The sequence below is a fragment of the Zingiber officinale genome, chromosome 3A, assembly GCF_018446385.1.
Source record: "Zingiber officinale cultivar Zhangliang chromosome 3A, Zo_v1.1, whole genome shotgun sequence".
NCBI lineage: Eukaryota > Viridiplantae > Streptophyta > Magnoliopsida > Zingiberales > Zingiberaceae > Zingiber > Zingiber officinale.
The window spans coordinates 67,948,841-67,965,392 of NC_055990.1; the positions used below are offsets into that span (position 1 = coordinate 67,948,841).

General features: G+C 33.2%; 2 protein-coding genes across 3 annotated transcripts; one reads left to right on the top strand and one right to left on the bottom strand.

Moving 5' to 3' along the window:
* The first annotated feature begins 498 nt into the window (after window positions 1–498).
* LOC122051967 (SUMO-conjugating enzyme SCE1-like) lies at window positions 499–10,433 on the top strand. The gene is made up of 5 exons (XM_042613331.1): window positions 499–637; window positions 728–811; window positions 9,651–9,803; window positions 9,896–10,009; window positions 10,096–10,433. Exons 1-5 carry the CDS (start codon window positions 569–571, stop codon window positions 10,156–10,158), a joined length of 483 nt encoding a protein of 160 aa, XP_042469265.1. The 5' UTR covers window positions 499–568; the 3' UTR covers window positions 10,159–10,433.
* A 609-nt stretch (window positions 10,434–11,042) lies between these two features.
* On the bottom strand, window positions 11,043–16,067 carry LOC122051968 (tobamovirus multiplication protein 2A-like). 2 transcript variants are annotated; one of them, XM_042613332.1, is made up of 7 exons: window positions 15,924–16,067; window positions 15,520–15,773; window positions 14,228–14,327; window positions 13,098–13,178; window positions 12,915–13,019; window positions 11,419–11,628; window positions 11,043–11,326 (listed from the first exon to the last, which is right to left on the bottom strand). In XM_042613332.1, the coding sequence occupies exons 2-7, from the start codon at window positions 15,756–15,758 to the stop codon at window positions 11,219–11,221; spliced, it is 843 nt and encodes a 280-aa protein (XP_042469266.1). In that variant the 5' UTR covers window positions 15,759–15,773; window positions 15,924–16,067; the 3' UTR covers window positions 11,043–11,218. The 2 variants fall into 2 exon arrangements, with proteins under 2 accessions (XP_042469266.1, XP_042469267.1); XM_042613333.1 differs by having other exon boundaries at window positions 15,520–15,825.
* Between the last annotated feature and the right edge of the window lie 485 nt (window positions 16,068–16,552).

Sequence of the window (16,552 nt, forward strand, 5' to 3'; positions counted from 1 at the left end):
GTTAATTTTTACCTTTAATTATTTTTTTTTCCTTTTTTCATATCTTATTAAGAATTTAATAAATATTCATAGCTTTCTTGAAATAATTTAAATTTGAAAAAAATTACAATTATAAGTGGTAATAGATTGAGAAGTTATTGTAACAAACTCTCCTTCCTTAAAAAAAAATTAATTTAATACTATATTTTATCTTAGCTAAAAAATAAAAAAAAACCTAAAGTATTTATAGAAATTTCTTAATTTATGGTATTGTCAATCTTAAGAGATGAAATTAAAAAAATCATGATAATATATATTTTTATATAAAAAAGATATTAATTTAATTTAATTTTAGATTTTACTAAAATTGATTAGCAAAGATCCAGATTTTTTTCATAAAATAATGAGATATTAAGATAATAGGATAAATAAATTATTTTCTATGAAAAAAATAAATCCAGTAGATGAACTAAATAATATATTTAATGAGAGGAGTTCTTTCTTTCTTTATTTATTTTTAATATTAAGTAAAAGATTCGTGCTTTCTTCGTCCTAATAGCGAGAGAAGCACGAGCTTGTGTGAGTGAGGATGTCCGGAGGAATTGCTCGTGGTCGCCTCGCCGGAGAGCGCAAGTCCTGGCGCAAGAACCACCCCCATGTGTGTCCTTCACCTCTTCGCCTCCTCCATATCGGATCCTCTGTTTTACCCTAGGTCTTACTCTGATTTTTACCGTTCCTAATCGTCTAGGGTTTTGTGGCGAAGCCTGAAACTCTACCTGATGGTTCCGTTAATCTTATGACCTGGCACTGCACCATTCCCGGCAAGCAAGGGGTAAGTCTCCTTCTCGTGATCGCTGCCTGTATGCAAAGATGCCATCTTTTTAGTTTGATTCGATCTAGATGCAATCAATCGTGTGTTAATTAATGGATTGAACTGCGTTCGTCTAGATGTAATCAAACACATACTTTAATTGATGGAACTGTGCTGTTCAATTTGATTTTGAATAGTTTATAGTAAACTTGGGCAAATTCGTTGTCGAGATTATGATTTTATAGATTTATAGGATCAATATTCTAAAACTTCATAGATATTTTTACTAGATACCTCTTTATGGTAGTTTATGTTATGGAAGCTGAAGATTATAACAGAATAACCATGTTCTGCTTGTATGGGATGGCCTATTTCTTGTGTTCTGAAGGAACCATATTTATGTTTTGGTTGCACTAAATTAGGAAAGAAATGCTTGTAAGTTTATAAATAAGGGTGTAGTCATTGAAGAGGAAGAAGTAGAGGTCGTTGGTTTGCTATTTGAAGCAAAGAAAGAAATCAGCAACACAAATACTAGTATTTGTTTGTTATGGGCATATTTTGGATATTTGGTTGAATACAGAATGCCAAGGATCAGGCACCATGAGCAGCAAGGAGAGGTTGGATGCGGCATTGGCAACAATGACAATTGATTGGCTTAGGGACGGTGAGCCATGGAGGTGGCCATGATGATTAATTCTCTAATGTTTGGGGAATTACGAGGAATGGTGGTTGTCAATTTTAAGTGAGAGACTAGAGAGAGGTTGGGGAGGGGGGAGAGAGATGCATAATAAGAGAGAAAATAATAACTTTCATATACATCTAATATTTAATTTTTTAAAGAAAATTTAATTGCTTGGTTCCTTTGACTTATTTGAGGGTGATTTGTTTTCTGAGTTTTTTGCGGCTTCCATGAACATTTGACTGTTTTATTTTTCCAAGCGGATGTTGCTGCTTACTCATGGAGGCTCATTCTCTTCCTTCGCCAAGGACAAGTCCTCCCCATCTGAAGCTTATGCTTGATTGACTGGGTCGCTATTGTATTTCCACTACTATTTGTCAGATTGGTGTTTTGGCCTCCCACATATATAAAAATAGCAATATGCCTAGCTGTACACAGTTTTGCAGTGCATTCTCTATTTGAGCACTTTTTGTTTAATATTTACTTATTTTCATTTCCCCTTTAAAGTCAAGGCATTCACATTATTTCCTATAATATTCATGTCATTAAGACATTTAGTTTTTATCATTATAAGGATGGTTGGGAATGGTTTCAAAATGTTTATGAGTTCTTGCCCTTTTTATATCTTGATTGCTTCATGTGGTGCCTCTTATAAACAAATTGCTTCAGATGAGAATGGCTTGCACAATGCAATTTTGAAAGATTTGAAGCTGTGTATTGGCACAATGATAACAAAATGTTTTAGTAATATTTTTTCGTCAGCTAATAGAGTAACATAGGCAATTGACATGTCTTAATGGTAGAGTATGGTGGAACTTGGGATCAGTCCTGGTCCTTCAACTCCGGAGGCTCTGGGTGAAATAATAAAATGAGATCCCAAATAATTTTTTAATAATATACAATTCATATACAACGACTTTTTCTAGCATTTCTATTTGCAAAATCTTCTATAATATTATCAATTTCAAGATTTTCCAAAATATCTTTCTCAATACATAAAATTATCAATCCATCTAATCTCTCTTGTGATAGACAATCTCATATATGTTTTCAATAATTATAATTTTGTAAAACTTTTTTCAGCTGATACTACCATAACAGACATAGTCTACAAGATTCTATAAGCAATTGCAATATTTGGATAACAATTTACACTTTGAACAAATTCAAGAATATCAATTGCAGACATTATCACATTTGGTAAAGTCATTTGTAATATTTTTAATTCGGTAAATATATCATCTAACTCAACATCTAATGAGTTGTCATGAGTTAGAGTAGATTTTAGATTGACAACATTTTCTCAATTCATCATCATCCAAAGTTCTTAATGTTTTTGAATCAAATAAAACACTAAATATATTTTCAAAGGTTTTCATTTGCTCAAATTTGCAGTTTAAAGAGGCAATCGTCATGTCCACAACAACAAAAATAATCAATTCTAAAGGACTCTTCTAGTGATAGTGAAACTTCGTCATCTTCTCTTTCATTAAATTATTTTTTCATAAAAGAATACGACACTTTGTTGTAAATATGGGCTCTATGTTCATATATCTAATGCAAGACTCTTAGCAATAGTCAAACTTGTAGCAAAACCATCATTTCTATACTTTTTGAAAAATGAGATTACGCCTTCAAATTGTTTCATGGCAGAGTCAATGCACATATATTTTGATTGTAGCTTTTTACTCACTATGTTTATAGCAAATAAGATATCATACCAAATGACCATACTAAGTAAAAATTCAAATTTTTTGATTGAATTAACTAAACTTTCAGCTTCACTCATTGATTCTGCATCATCACAAATATTATTTAATTCTAGTAAAGTTACTCTCACTTCCACAATTTGAAATCTAATAACTTGAACACTTTTAATATGACTTTCCCAACGAGTGTTCAAGAAAGATTTGATAGTTAATCCCTTCACATTATTAAGTAAAATTTTCTATCTCTTAGGAGAACTTGAAATTAATGTATATATGCGTTGCATTACTCCAAAAAAAGAAACAGCTTTAACACAAGAATGTGTCATATCACCAAGAGTTAGATTACGACTTTGACAAGCACATGACATATACAACGCTCTTGGATTTATTTCAAGCAACTTCTTTTGAACTCTTTAGTGTTTTCCTTTTATATTGGAGTCATTATCATAACCTTGATCTCTAATATTTTCAATACTAAGATCAAGTGATTTTAACACGTTTTGTAATTCGTTAAAAAGTTCTAAACTAGATGTATCTACTTTTAGAAACTTAAAAAAATGCTCCTCTATTTTCACTTTATTATATGACATATTAACACATCGTACTATACAAGTCATTTGTTCTTGATGACTTATATCTGGGGTAAATCAAGAATTACTGAAAAATATTTTGCTTCATTATTTTTTATTAATGATATCACTTTTAACATTATTTGCTAAAATAGAAATAAATTCATTCTGAATTTTATGACCAAGGTAATGATAATGAATTTCATGATTTTGAATACGTCTAATATGATCTTGTATCACATAATCAAATTCAGTAATCATTTCAATCAACCCCAAAAAATTTCATTATTATCTTGATAAAGTCTTTCATTAGATTTTCGAAAAGCCAAACAACATTTAGAAAGACATTTTACGGTTGCTAATATTCTTGTTATAACTTGTCTCCAACACTCTTTTTCTTTGAAAATTTCTCTTTATCAATTGTTAGGTTTTTATCTAATCGCATTTTTAATTCATTCCAAATGTTCATGATAGTTATATGTTCAATAGTACATGTTCATTAAGCCGTTCACTAAGATGCTTCCAATCTCTAAATCCATCATTTGCTAACGAACTTCTATTGTTTTCATATTTAACAATTTACAACAAAAGCAATAAACTTTATCCACATATTTACTGAAACCAACCACTTTCGGTCTCTTATTTCAACATTACTTAAATGTCTAAAATAATAAGCACAAGAAAAATGCCTAGAAGTGTTGTCCAAAGGATATACAATATTCATTTCTCTTATAGGCTCTTTTTCAACTAAAATATTATGTGTATTGTTATCAAGATTATCTCAATTTCTTGGATCATATATATCAAGTGAAGAAATAAATTATTCATCAATGTCAATATTCTCATTATCTACCCTATTAAAAACATTTTCATGCTCACTCAAGTTTTCCCTTTCCTCATTAACATCGTGAATCTTATTACACTCATCTACATTATCCACATTCACAGTTAAATTTTGTGCGTTTTTGTGAGAACTTTTAACAAAGAATTTATTAATAGCACCTCTTGTGATTCAGTCAATTGTTCTAATTTTTTTTTCTGTTTCTCTCATCTAGAAAGATGTTTTTAGGAAATATATTATAATGTACAAAACCACAACAATCACAAAAAAAATTAGATAATTCAAATTATTCACTAGTAAAGGAATAATAACACCTGGAATATGATAATTTTCAATATTAATAGAAACGTCCTAGGTTCGTTAAGCACTTCATCAGACAATACCTATTAAAAGAAAATTAAATCATTGTCAAATTAAAACTAATTAGTAAAATTATGGTATTTAAAGAAACAACAATACTAATTTATAGGTCATAGGCATAACATTTAACTTTCCATAATCATTGGCCATAGCTCATAGCATTTAACTTTCCAGAATCGAAGTCCCCAAATATATATACATATACAAAACCGACCCAATGATTGATTGATCAAACTTGAAAAATAACCAAACCAACCAATTCAAGTTTCCAATTTCATAATTCTGAAACTTATTTAAAAAAAATCAAAAATAAAAATTGCCAAAATGAAATATGAAGGAAGAACCGAACCTTACCAAAATTTGTAGATTGGTGCAATATGAATTTGGAAGAAATAGCAGATGCACGGGAGAATTAAAAATGTAGATGGAACAAAATTCTCCTAATATACTCCAAAGGACCAAATCCAACAAAAATTTTAGGGCATTTTTTCACAATGACAATTGAAGTTCACAATGAAAAATTTTAATTCTCGGAGGCTCAAAATTTCAAATATGCAAAAAATGGAGATTTAAGATTGGAATTTATGGATTAAGGGATTGATTCTGTAGTACACAAATAGAAAAAATAGTCTACTATTTATCATCTATGTGCATACCAAAAAAGCCATATCTTGGAAATTTCACAAATAATGGTAAAAAAAAGAAGAGTCTTGAGAAGGGAAAGAAATTAATGAGGCAGCACAACAAAAAAAAAGCTATTGAAGACTTGAAGTGAGAAGAAGAAAATGAGGTACAAGTCTAGTAGCGGCTGCACATCAATCAAAGAAAATAAGAGATGCAACAGAGAGCTTCAAATAGAAAAAAAGAGAAGACCTCTGTCTTTCAGTTTCTTCTCTGTCCCGTAAGCCGTAGCTCTTGCTGTCCGTTCAATTCAGCTCTAAATCCTCAATTTTCCATTCGTTTGTTGCGCTTTGGAAATTGCAACCTAAAAGGGTAAAAGGAAAAGACAATTAGTTCTGAAATCTGAATTTGATCCCAACTACCCAAGGCCTCAACTACATGCCTATAATATCATATAAAAATTATGGAAATGTCCCAGGCCAAGCACCTCTACTCAACACTTGTTAAAAGGAAATTAAATCATTGCCAAATTAAAACTAATTAGTAAAATTATGGTATTGAAAGAAACAACAATACTAATCAATAGGTCATAGGCATAGCATTCAACTTTCAAAAATCATTGACCATAGCCCATATCATTCAATGTTCCAGAATCGAAGTCCCCAAATCTATATACATATATAAAACCGACCCGACGACTGACTGAGCAAACTTGATAAATAACTAAACCAACCAATTCAAGTTTCCGTAGGATGGAATATGAGTTTGGAAGACGTAGCAGATGCACCGGAGAATTAAACTGCAGATGGAACAAAATTCTTCTGATCTCCTCTAAAGGACCAAATCCAACAAAAAATTTAGAGCATTTTTTCACAATGACAACCGAAGCTCATAATGAAAAATTTTAATTCTCAAAAGTCAAAAGCTCAAAATTTCAAATATGCAAAAAATGGAGATTAAAGATTGGAATTTATGGGTTTAGGGATTAACCCGGTAGTACAAAAATAATAACAACCAAGCCTTATCCCACTAGGTGGGTAACTTGGTAGTACACAAATAGAAAAAATAGGCTACTATTTATCATCCATGCGAATACAAAAAAGAGCCATATCTCGGAAATTCCACAAATAACGATAAAAAAAAGAGTATTGAGAAGGGAAAGGAATTAATGAAGCAGCAACAAAAAAAAAAAGTTGTTGAAGACTTGAAGTGAGCAGAAGAAGAAAAGGAGACGCGAGTCCTAGCAGTAGTTGCACATCAATCAAAGAAAAAAAGAGATGCGACAGAGCTTCAAATGGAAAAAAGAGAAGACCTCCGTCTTTGAGTCTTTCTTCTCTATCCCGCAGGCCGTAGCTCTTGTTGTCCATTTAGTTCAGCCCCAAATCCCCAATTTTCCATTCGTTTGCTGCACTTTGCAAATTGCAACCTAAAAGAGTAAAAGGAAAAGGCAATGTCAAAAAGTTTTGAAATCTGAATTTGGGCCCAAGTACCCACGGCCCCAACTACATGCCTATAATACATAATACTAAAAAGAAATTTTGGGGGCCCTCCAAATTCTGGGCCCAAGGCCATCAACCTAGTGTGGCCCTCCTCCAGGGACGGCCCTGCTTGGGATGCCCAAGAGAGCTAGAAATTAGTATCTCATGTATGCATAAGTACAATTGTGCATGCATATTTTATCTTTTAGCTTCTCTATTAGTTTCTTCATTTGAAGAGGATGAACATGCCTGGAAGGATGATGATATGATTTGGGTGCTTTTTTGTATTCAGTTTTAACTAGACCTATATAGTTAGATCAATTCTGCGGCATTTTTCTCTATCCTCTTTCCCTGTGCTGAGGTTTATCATGGCATCTTTGTTGGAAGTGTGTTGTGCTGTGCTGCTTAATACAATGTATTTATTAACAAAAGAATTATTTTTTCACTGTGCACTTTACTCTTCTCTTATCATTCAGTCAATTTTCCTAAAGTTGGTTACTCATTTCCTTTATATTTAACAAAGGCTGGATAATGGCTTAAGGAACAAAATTTATGTATAAAGGATCAAATCTTGATGGGTGGATACTTGTAGCTTGCTTGGTAGCTCATATAGTCCTATCGACTATCTAGTACCTTTGTGTTTTCTTTTGAATTTTTTCTCTATTTTTTTATTATCTTCTAATAACACATCCTCAATTTGTAATCTATTTTCTGATTTCTTCTATTTAGTTTACTTATTATTTGTTGTCATTATTCAAATTGTTGGCCATTGTTTATCAGTTGATACTTTAATCAAATGATTGATGATAAGCCATCTGTGGTTATCAGTTGATATCTTTATATTATTTCCCTTTTCTACCAATACCCAGTGGCCTGGTTCTTTTTATCAGTCGCAATTTTGAAAAACCTATATTGAACTTGTATCTCATCCATGACAACTATTTTGATTAGTTTTATCTAGCAGTTATTTGATGTCATAAATGATATGTATGATAATGTAGTTATCAGAATCAGAGTTATTGTGAGTGTGACAAAAGATTTTATAATAACTATGTGTTTACATTAAGCATTAACTCTAATTTTATATACTTTTTAATACTAGACGATGCACAGATCATATTCAAGATAAATCTTCTTCAGGATATTATCTTCTTGGATAAATGTAAAGAGATTAAATTCGAAAGTTGAATTGTGGAGAAAAGAACTATAGAAACTAAAGGTTGCAAGTTAAGTATAACTGAAATTCAATATATGAAATGTATTTTTGGTGGTCAAGGCTAAGATGGGCAGATACAGAATTTAGAATTTTAGATATTTTGGATGTATCAAGCAATAAGGAGATATTAATGATCTTATTAATAGCCTAAGAATGAATGGTCAAATTTGAGAGAAGCTTTTTAGGTCTTATAGTGTTTTTAGGTTAAAGGGAAAATTTTATAAGATTGTGGTTTGACTCTTTTTATTTTATCCACTAGAATGTTGAATTGTTAGGGAACAACACATATAAAAGGTTTATAAAATATAAAATATAGATTAGAACACTAAACAAAATCTATTGGGGCACTAGAAGCAATAATATAAAAAAGTAATATTCAGGAGCAATTAGGTGCAGCAACTCACTCCAATAGTTGATAAAGTTATGACAAAATAGGTGGGGATAATATGCACATGTTTAAAGACAATTAATAAATTATCTAGGCAAAGAGTTGAATTGGGTAGAGTGGAACAAGTAAGCAGTAGAGAAACCAAAGAAATTTTTTGTTAATGTAGAGAATGATTTAGTTTATTTGAATACGCATAGAGGTTAATGGAGTAAAATATCCACGTGGTTAACTCCAAATAGTTGGCACAAACATGACTTGATGATAAATAGTCATTGTAGTAGGTTTTCTATACTCAACCTGAAAACTAGATTTGTATGATGTGCTAAATTTCTAAGTTTTCTCTTATACATGTTGCTTTTTTTCCTTATCAGCCATTTGCTAAAATTTGATTTGATTTTATAAAATATTTGATCAAGTAGATTTTGTTGAATTAGAATTTGTTAGTGGTAGGACTGTTATGTCAAAAGCACTAGTCTTGTTGAAAATGCCTTTCAGTACAGTCAGATTCAAGGATGGCCTTTTAAAGTCATGGAGAATTTCTAAAACTAACATCTGTTTCAAGCTTCTTTCAATTTGAGAATTGATGGTCATTAACATGTGAGTGGTTTTAGTCAGTTTCGTTTCCATCTGGTTTAACATCCAAAGTGTCTCCTGCAAGTCTTTTGGATTTATTCGTTTGACTTTTGAAGTCAATGGCACAGGATATTTCAATGAATTATATAAATTAACATTTTGCTAGGCAATTAGAAATGAGTAAAAAAGTCTACCATAAAAGTTGCTTTGCGAAGTATAAGAACTACTTTCTACTGTTTATCTGACCAGTGCAATTTTCATTATGTTTTGCTTTGAACAAGAATAAATCGTTTGACAGGACTCTAGTCACTTTTCAGTATCCCCCAACTCTTCCACGGGGGAGCCCTTGTATCAAATTTTGCCGTGACCGAGACAAATATTGTAAAGTTATTGTTCATCATTTAATGTTTCATTTAACTGTTGCAGACGGATTGGGAAGGTGGCTATTTCCCGCTTACTGTTATGTTCAGTGAAGACTACCCAAGCAAACCTCCCAAATGCAAGTTTCCTACTGGTTTTTTCCATCCTAATGTCTACCCTTCTGGAACTGTGTGCCTATCAATTCTAAATGAAGACTATGTAAGTGAACTGAGAAATGATCACGAGAGTTATTGAACTGTGCCCATCTTTTGTGTGTGTGGATAGATAGTTATTTGAGCTCGTTGCCTCAGGGATGGAGACCAGCGATCACTGTGAAACAGATTTTAGTGGGGATACAAGATCTGCTTGGTCATCCAAACCCTACTGACCCTGCCCAGATAGACGGTTATCATCTATTCATCCAGGTTCTACATCATACTTAGTTCTCACTGATGTTTTTCCTCATCTCTAATAAGATTGGTTCTTTAATTAAGAGTCATGGAGTTTGCAGGATCCAACTGAGTATAAGAAGAGGGTTCGTCAGCAAGCTAAACAGTATCCAGCGCTGATATAACGCTAGCCTTGTGATTGTACTTGCGATTTCTGTTAGTCATCAAACTCTCTGGATGTGGTTGGATAAGAAAGTGGGAGTTCTTATTTTGGTTGGATAATACGATAACACCACAGTCTGGCAAGTGTGACCTGCATGGTTGTTTTGGTTGTATCTATACATGCATAGTGTTTATTAATCTCTTACATTATGAAGGTGGATACGGCAACAAAGACAAAGTAGTTAACGATTTATCTTTCATATTGTTTTAATATATCTATGTAATATTTTTAGTAACTTTTTTTACCTCTTATGAAAAGATTGACGTGTAGATTGTTTGTTAATTTGGACGATTAGTAGTAAAAGGTCTACTTATAAAAGATATTAGATGTGTATTATTGAATACGGACTTCGTCCTAATCTTTTGAATACAACAATAATTGTCTCCATAGTTACTACTGTATACGAACTAAATGTTCCTGACTAACTTTTAATGTTTGTTTTGATTAGAGCATATTCATGTTTGTTTAATATGCATGTTTAAGTCTCCACAGGTGGTCAGTTGACTAGAAGGTGGTAGCTTTACTATAATAGAGAAAAGGGTCAGATCTTTGTAGTTACTTGGCCGTTAACTATAAATTAATTTCCTAATTTATTTTTTTTCATATAATCTATGGAGATGATATAGCGTTCGACTCCACTTCTGCACTTGTTTCCACGACTAAGACGACTCCACTTCTGCACTTGTTTCCACAACTAGGACGACTCGAGGTGTCTTTCTAGACACCCTGAGTGATTCCAGGATCGGACCCTGCATTTGATTAAGTTGCAGAAATGGTCACTCATGACTTACAAGTAGCTATAACTTTGATATCGGAGAAAATACATAACAAATTTATGCAGTGAAATCATGTCACCCGTGACTAACCGGGAGCTATAACTTTAATATTGGAAAAAATACATAACGAGTTTATGCAGTGAAAATATGTGATACGCTTAAGCTACACATCCACAGAGACAGGGAAATCTCTTAAAAAGTTTCACCCCCAACGAGAGTAGTCATAGAATGGCACAGTGGCTATGGTCACAGAATGGTACAGCAGCCCTTCTCTTCTGTCTGTGATACGGTAGCTTGTTGGTATCTGCTTGGGTCGGATGGGTTGTATGTAAACTCAGAGGTATCCAGACCATACTGTTACAAGCAAATTCCAGGAAAATTAAGTTAGAGCCAAACTTGTGAGAAGTTGCTACAAAAGTAGATTTGTAACACAGGAAACATATTACTTTTTCTCTCATTCTTTGGCTCCAGGCGTCATTTCTGCTGGGACGATGGTCAAAACTGCCAAGCACGGGCACTCCAGTTGCTGCAGCTCCTTGCCTATTCATTAGTGGCTGTCGGATGGTAGATCTTGGAGCAATATACTCATCATCGCTATCATATTCAGCGGCTCTGTTTGATGCTCTTACTACCAGAGCTAAGACAAATAACAAACCCTGCAGATTGTATTATAGCATTCTTCGGATCAAGAAGGGAGCTCAGCATATCAAAGGGCTACAGGCGTTTCAGAAATGAAGTTAATACGATCCGGACAGGAAAAAAAAAATGTATAGTGCAGCAGTTGCCATGCCCCAGCAAGCTAGAGCTATCATAAATAACTTAATTATTTGACGCCACGGCGACATGCAACAGGAAGAACAATTGAATGAAGAGACTCGTGCAATAGTGATTATCAAAATATGTGACCCAAACAAAGCTTATTCCCTTAAAGATATTGCTCAGAAGTCAGATCTATGGCACTAGGAACGTTTGACCATTTAGGCAGGACTCATTTGGACGGAAAATACAAGGGGGAAAGAAAAGGGAAAGTAACAAAAAAACCGTACATAATGATTCATGCTCCACGTACAATTTTGTATCTTTCCCTTTCACCCTCCCTCTACCTCCTATCTGTCCACCCAAGCATTCCTAAACTCAGTGTTGATCTGCATTTGATTAATAGAATGAAAGTGAAGATGATCACAAGCACAAATAAAAATGTCTAACTGCTTGCAGAAAGGGAGAATCACAACTATGCACCGTGTATCATCAACTATTCTACTAAATATGCAACTCACTCAACATAAAAGATTGGGTATTCATAATAGTTTGGCTGAGTTTCATATTTTGCATTTCAGCTGAAACCCAGCACGAACCATGTCATCTGGTTGTTTTTCCAAGAAACCCAGGATATCAATCTTTGAGTCTCCCCCACCCACACAAACATGAAACAACAATTAACAAAAAATGACAACTTTTGTAGGATGCTTTTGGCAAATTCTTAAGACGAGCACCTGAAAAGTAGCACTAACTGTAAGTATTGAGATGCTGCTCTGCTATACCAACATTTTGTACAGATTATTTCCTAACTGCCAAATAGCACAAACAATCGCAAGATTCAAGTTTTTTTTTTAAATTTTTTTTTTTTTAACTACTCTTTCTTATTCTATAAATAACATCTTCATTACCATGAAAAATAAAATTTTACAAAAAATTCCTGTTCATCCATCTCAACTATTCTTTTCTTGCTCTCTCATTGTTGAACTCACATTTCACATATCAAATTTTAGTTTCACTTAACTAAAAAGAATATACACTTTAAAAATATAGTTATAGTAAAATGAATTTCTACATGATAGTAAATTTATGATGAGAAACGTATCAATTAAAAGCTCTGCTAAAAAATTAGAATGAGGTATAGAAAGGCCAAAATATTACCAATAATTCCAATAAAACAAACTACCTCTAAAATGATAGCCCCAAGAGCAACCCACTTAGCTATCTTCCAGTTATCATCCAAGAAATCATATATAATACTGAAGTTCCCAGTTTTATCATCAGGGATAAGCTGCAGAGTATCTACTATTAGAATTCACCAAAAAAGAGAAAAGTAAAAGAGAGCTAGACATGTTTAGAAGAAACTCACTTCCTTCCAGGTATGGTTGAAGAATATAAAAGCTGCAGCAGCCAACTCAGCTATGATCAACAAAAATATTAAGAAAGCATACTAAATTCATATTAAGGAAACATGAACTCCAACCCAAAAATGTGATTCAAATAGGCATTAGATCTGCCACATCAAGAATGAATAAATAATGCCCTACTTTATAAATGTGAAATGACATTAATCCATATGAATTGTTGTGTGTTTATAGACGCAATGCAAAACTATGCCTGCGATGCTCATGTATCTCTAGCACAGAAAAACAGGGTATTTCATACATATGTGAACATATAATTGCAGCTGGAACAGAAACTAACAGCTTATAGTTCTTTATGCATCCTTCTCATGTGATCATATTACATTTTAATATGAAATAAAAACCTCTAAAAATGAGATGTATACAGAATGAAGAATGTACATGTTATATTCGATGTTGATTCAAAGCAGGTTCTCTAGTCCTGTATGATGACACATTATGCAAAAGAAGAGGCCACTGATGAAACTACAAGGGCGAAGGGCAAATAGGCAACTGAGCCATTCAACATGTCAAATGCAATGAGAACCTTTCCCACAATTCAAATGGGTATTTTCTCTCTTTTTTACATATTTTTTATTTTTATTTTTTTCAAGTTGATATAACTAAGTTTGAAATAAAAAAAGTTTGTTTAGGTTACTAGAAAAAAGATAAAATAAAAAATAGTACTATCAATTAGCAACTAAGTAACTTTCAATAGACAATAAAATATAAAAAAATAACGGTGATATGAACATGTTCATAGATACTAATGGGGGTGGGCACAAGGAGAAAGAAAAGTGTGAAAGATATGAGATATGAATATTACTCAATATATGGCCACATAGCCATACAATGGGGGAAAAAATTTATGAAGCCAAAACCCTGAGATACAATTCATGCAGCAAACCTCAATTAGGGTGCATCCTCAATTATTGACGATGATAATGATCTAAATAAGTTTAAATGACTAGAGCATTACTGCCAATTATTGTTTCTCAGATTACAAGAACCAATTGTGTGAGAATTGCACCAAAAAATAGGATATATCGATCTTAATAAAAGAAAGAAAGATATATATTTCAAGAACTTAGGATACGAAAGACAGGCAACAACCATTTCTTGACACTGCTCCTGTACAGCCAACGCATGATATGACAAAAAGAACAACCCCAACACCTATAAATAATAAAATAAACCTGCACAAGAGAAAATATTATTCTAATTTAACAGAAAAAGACTTGAAATTATGAAGAAGAAAAATGTATCAAAAGCAAGAAAAAATTTATCCAAGATCGACTATTGGCTATATATTTAAAATTAAAACTAGAAGCAACACTAGAAACACAAACTTATTTATCACAACTTCCAATGATGACGAAACTTTAAAGAAATACTAAATAAATGAGTAACTAAATCAAAGTCAGAAAACACAAATCCACGAGCACAGAAAATGAGTAGGATAACTGTTTCCCTGATGAATAACACATCACATAGGCACCAATGATACATTAGAGCATATCCAACATATACTCTAGAGATTCACATTAGTATACTATAACTTAAAGTAGGTGAGAGAAAGTAGGATAAAAAGCAATAAGCCTTTAGAGTTTCTCATAGCACCCTCATTCAACTAATAAACCAGGAAATGGTATTAAACTATATATAAAACTGCCTTCACAATGACTCTTTGTTTAGTGAGAATGAAACGACTAAAATTGAAACCATTATAAGATAATTCATATTTGAATGGTTCTAAATTGTTTGGCAATCAACTGTTTCAGTGTTGTAAAGGAGCTCTAGATGAAAGGTTTTGTGCTTCATGCAGGCTTCAGCTAGTGCCAGTCCATACTCCATAGAAGCTCAACCAAAAACTAGTCCAGTTCAATATCAAAAAAGCAGTTTGGTTAAAATTCAATGGCACCTAACTACAACAGTAAAATCTGAATAGTTTCACTGAATTGCTCTATTCACAAATGACTGTTGTTGTCAAATCTAAATAGTTTCACTGAATTGGTGTATTCACAAATGACTGTTTTTTTTACCAAACTAGTTGATGCCATCGAGAAGCGATAGTGAAGTTGGTCCTCACCCTGGTCAAATTTGAGAAACATTAAATTGTTATTTTCCTGACCAGTTCGTGCTTGGAAATCTGTTTGTCATTAATTCAGTGCTGGGATTCCCATGGAAACAAAAAGAAAATAGAAAGAATGACTGATAATATAAAAATTAACACAAGAACTGAAACATAGCCGAAATGTATCAAATAAAAAGAAACGTTTGGCAAAACAATATCTTTTGAAAATGTTGATAAAAAACTTAATTGCAGAAAATTGATCAAATATACAAAATTCTGAATATAAAAAAAAACGAATCAGACATATTCCATACCAAGCTTCCAGAAGATGGCTAAAAAAACTGGATGAGACGGACATAGCGACAAGCATAGGCCTCCCAAGCTTGGAGAATTCCAGATCGTTGCTCACCGGCAGAGCCGGGTCGCCACCAGAACCGACTCTATTCCACTCCACCAGCAAGTAAATCCCATATCCCACCATCGCTAAACCGGCGGCCATCAGTACAAGGTTGAAAAGCTTTAATAAACATTCCCAGAACCCCTTGCACGCCATGATCAGTATCTAAACCTGCCCCAGCACCAATTACCGTCCTCCTTTTTATTTGAAATAACCCAAAAATCTTGCAAGTATGTGCAGAAAATAAAAATTTAAGAAATCAAAATTTTCAAAGGACATACGAATCATGATTAGAAAGAGAACAGAAGGAGATAAAATTGCCTGAAGAAAAGTTGCGTTCCCCTTGTGCGATCGCGAACGGGACGGGTATCGGCCTGTCGCCCTTCTTTTTGCCAAGGTGGTCTTCGTGCTCTAGTGCTCGCTCGCTCGCTCGCTCGTCTCTCTCTCTCTCTCTCTCTCTCTCGTACCCCAAATTTTCCTATGAATTTATATATTTAATTTTGTTAATTTCCGCAAGGGGATTCCGGAAAAATGTCACACCACGTGGCGAGCAGAAGAGAGGTGTGGAGGATGTGATGGACGGTTGAGAACAGTTGAGGAACACGGAGGGCGGTGGATCCCACCTCATATCTACCACCGTCACTCGCGAATCACACAACCATAGCGAACAGTCAAGCAGAAGAATGCGACTAGTTGGTGAAACTATTCGACTTTTGTCAAAAATAAAATAAAAAATAAACAAAAAAAGACATCGCTCATGTTTTTATTTTATTTAACATCTTCATCCTTAATTAATAAATAAATAAATAAATAAATAAATAAAATGAAATAAAAGGATACGAATTGGGGAAGGGGTGTTATTATTTGCTGACCTGTTGTATGACAATGATATCCTAAAGTCTAATTAATTTAAAATTTTTAATCCCGATTGATTTTGAACCGACTCAATT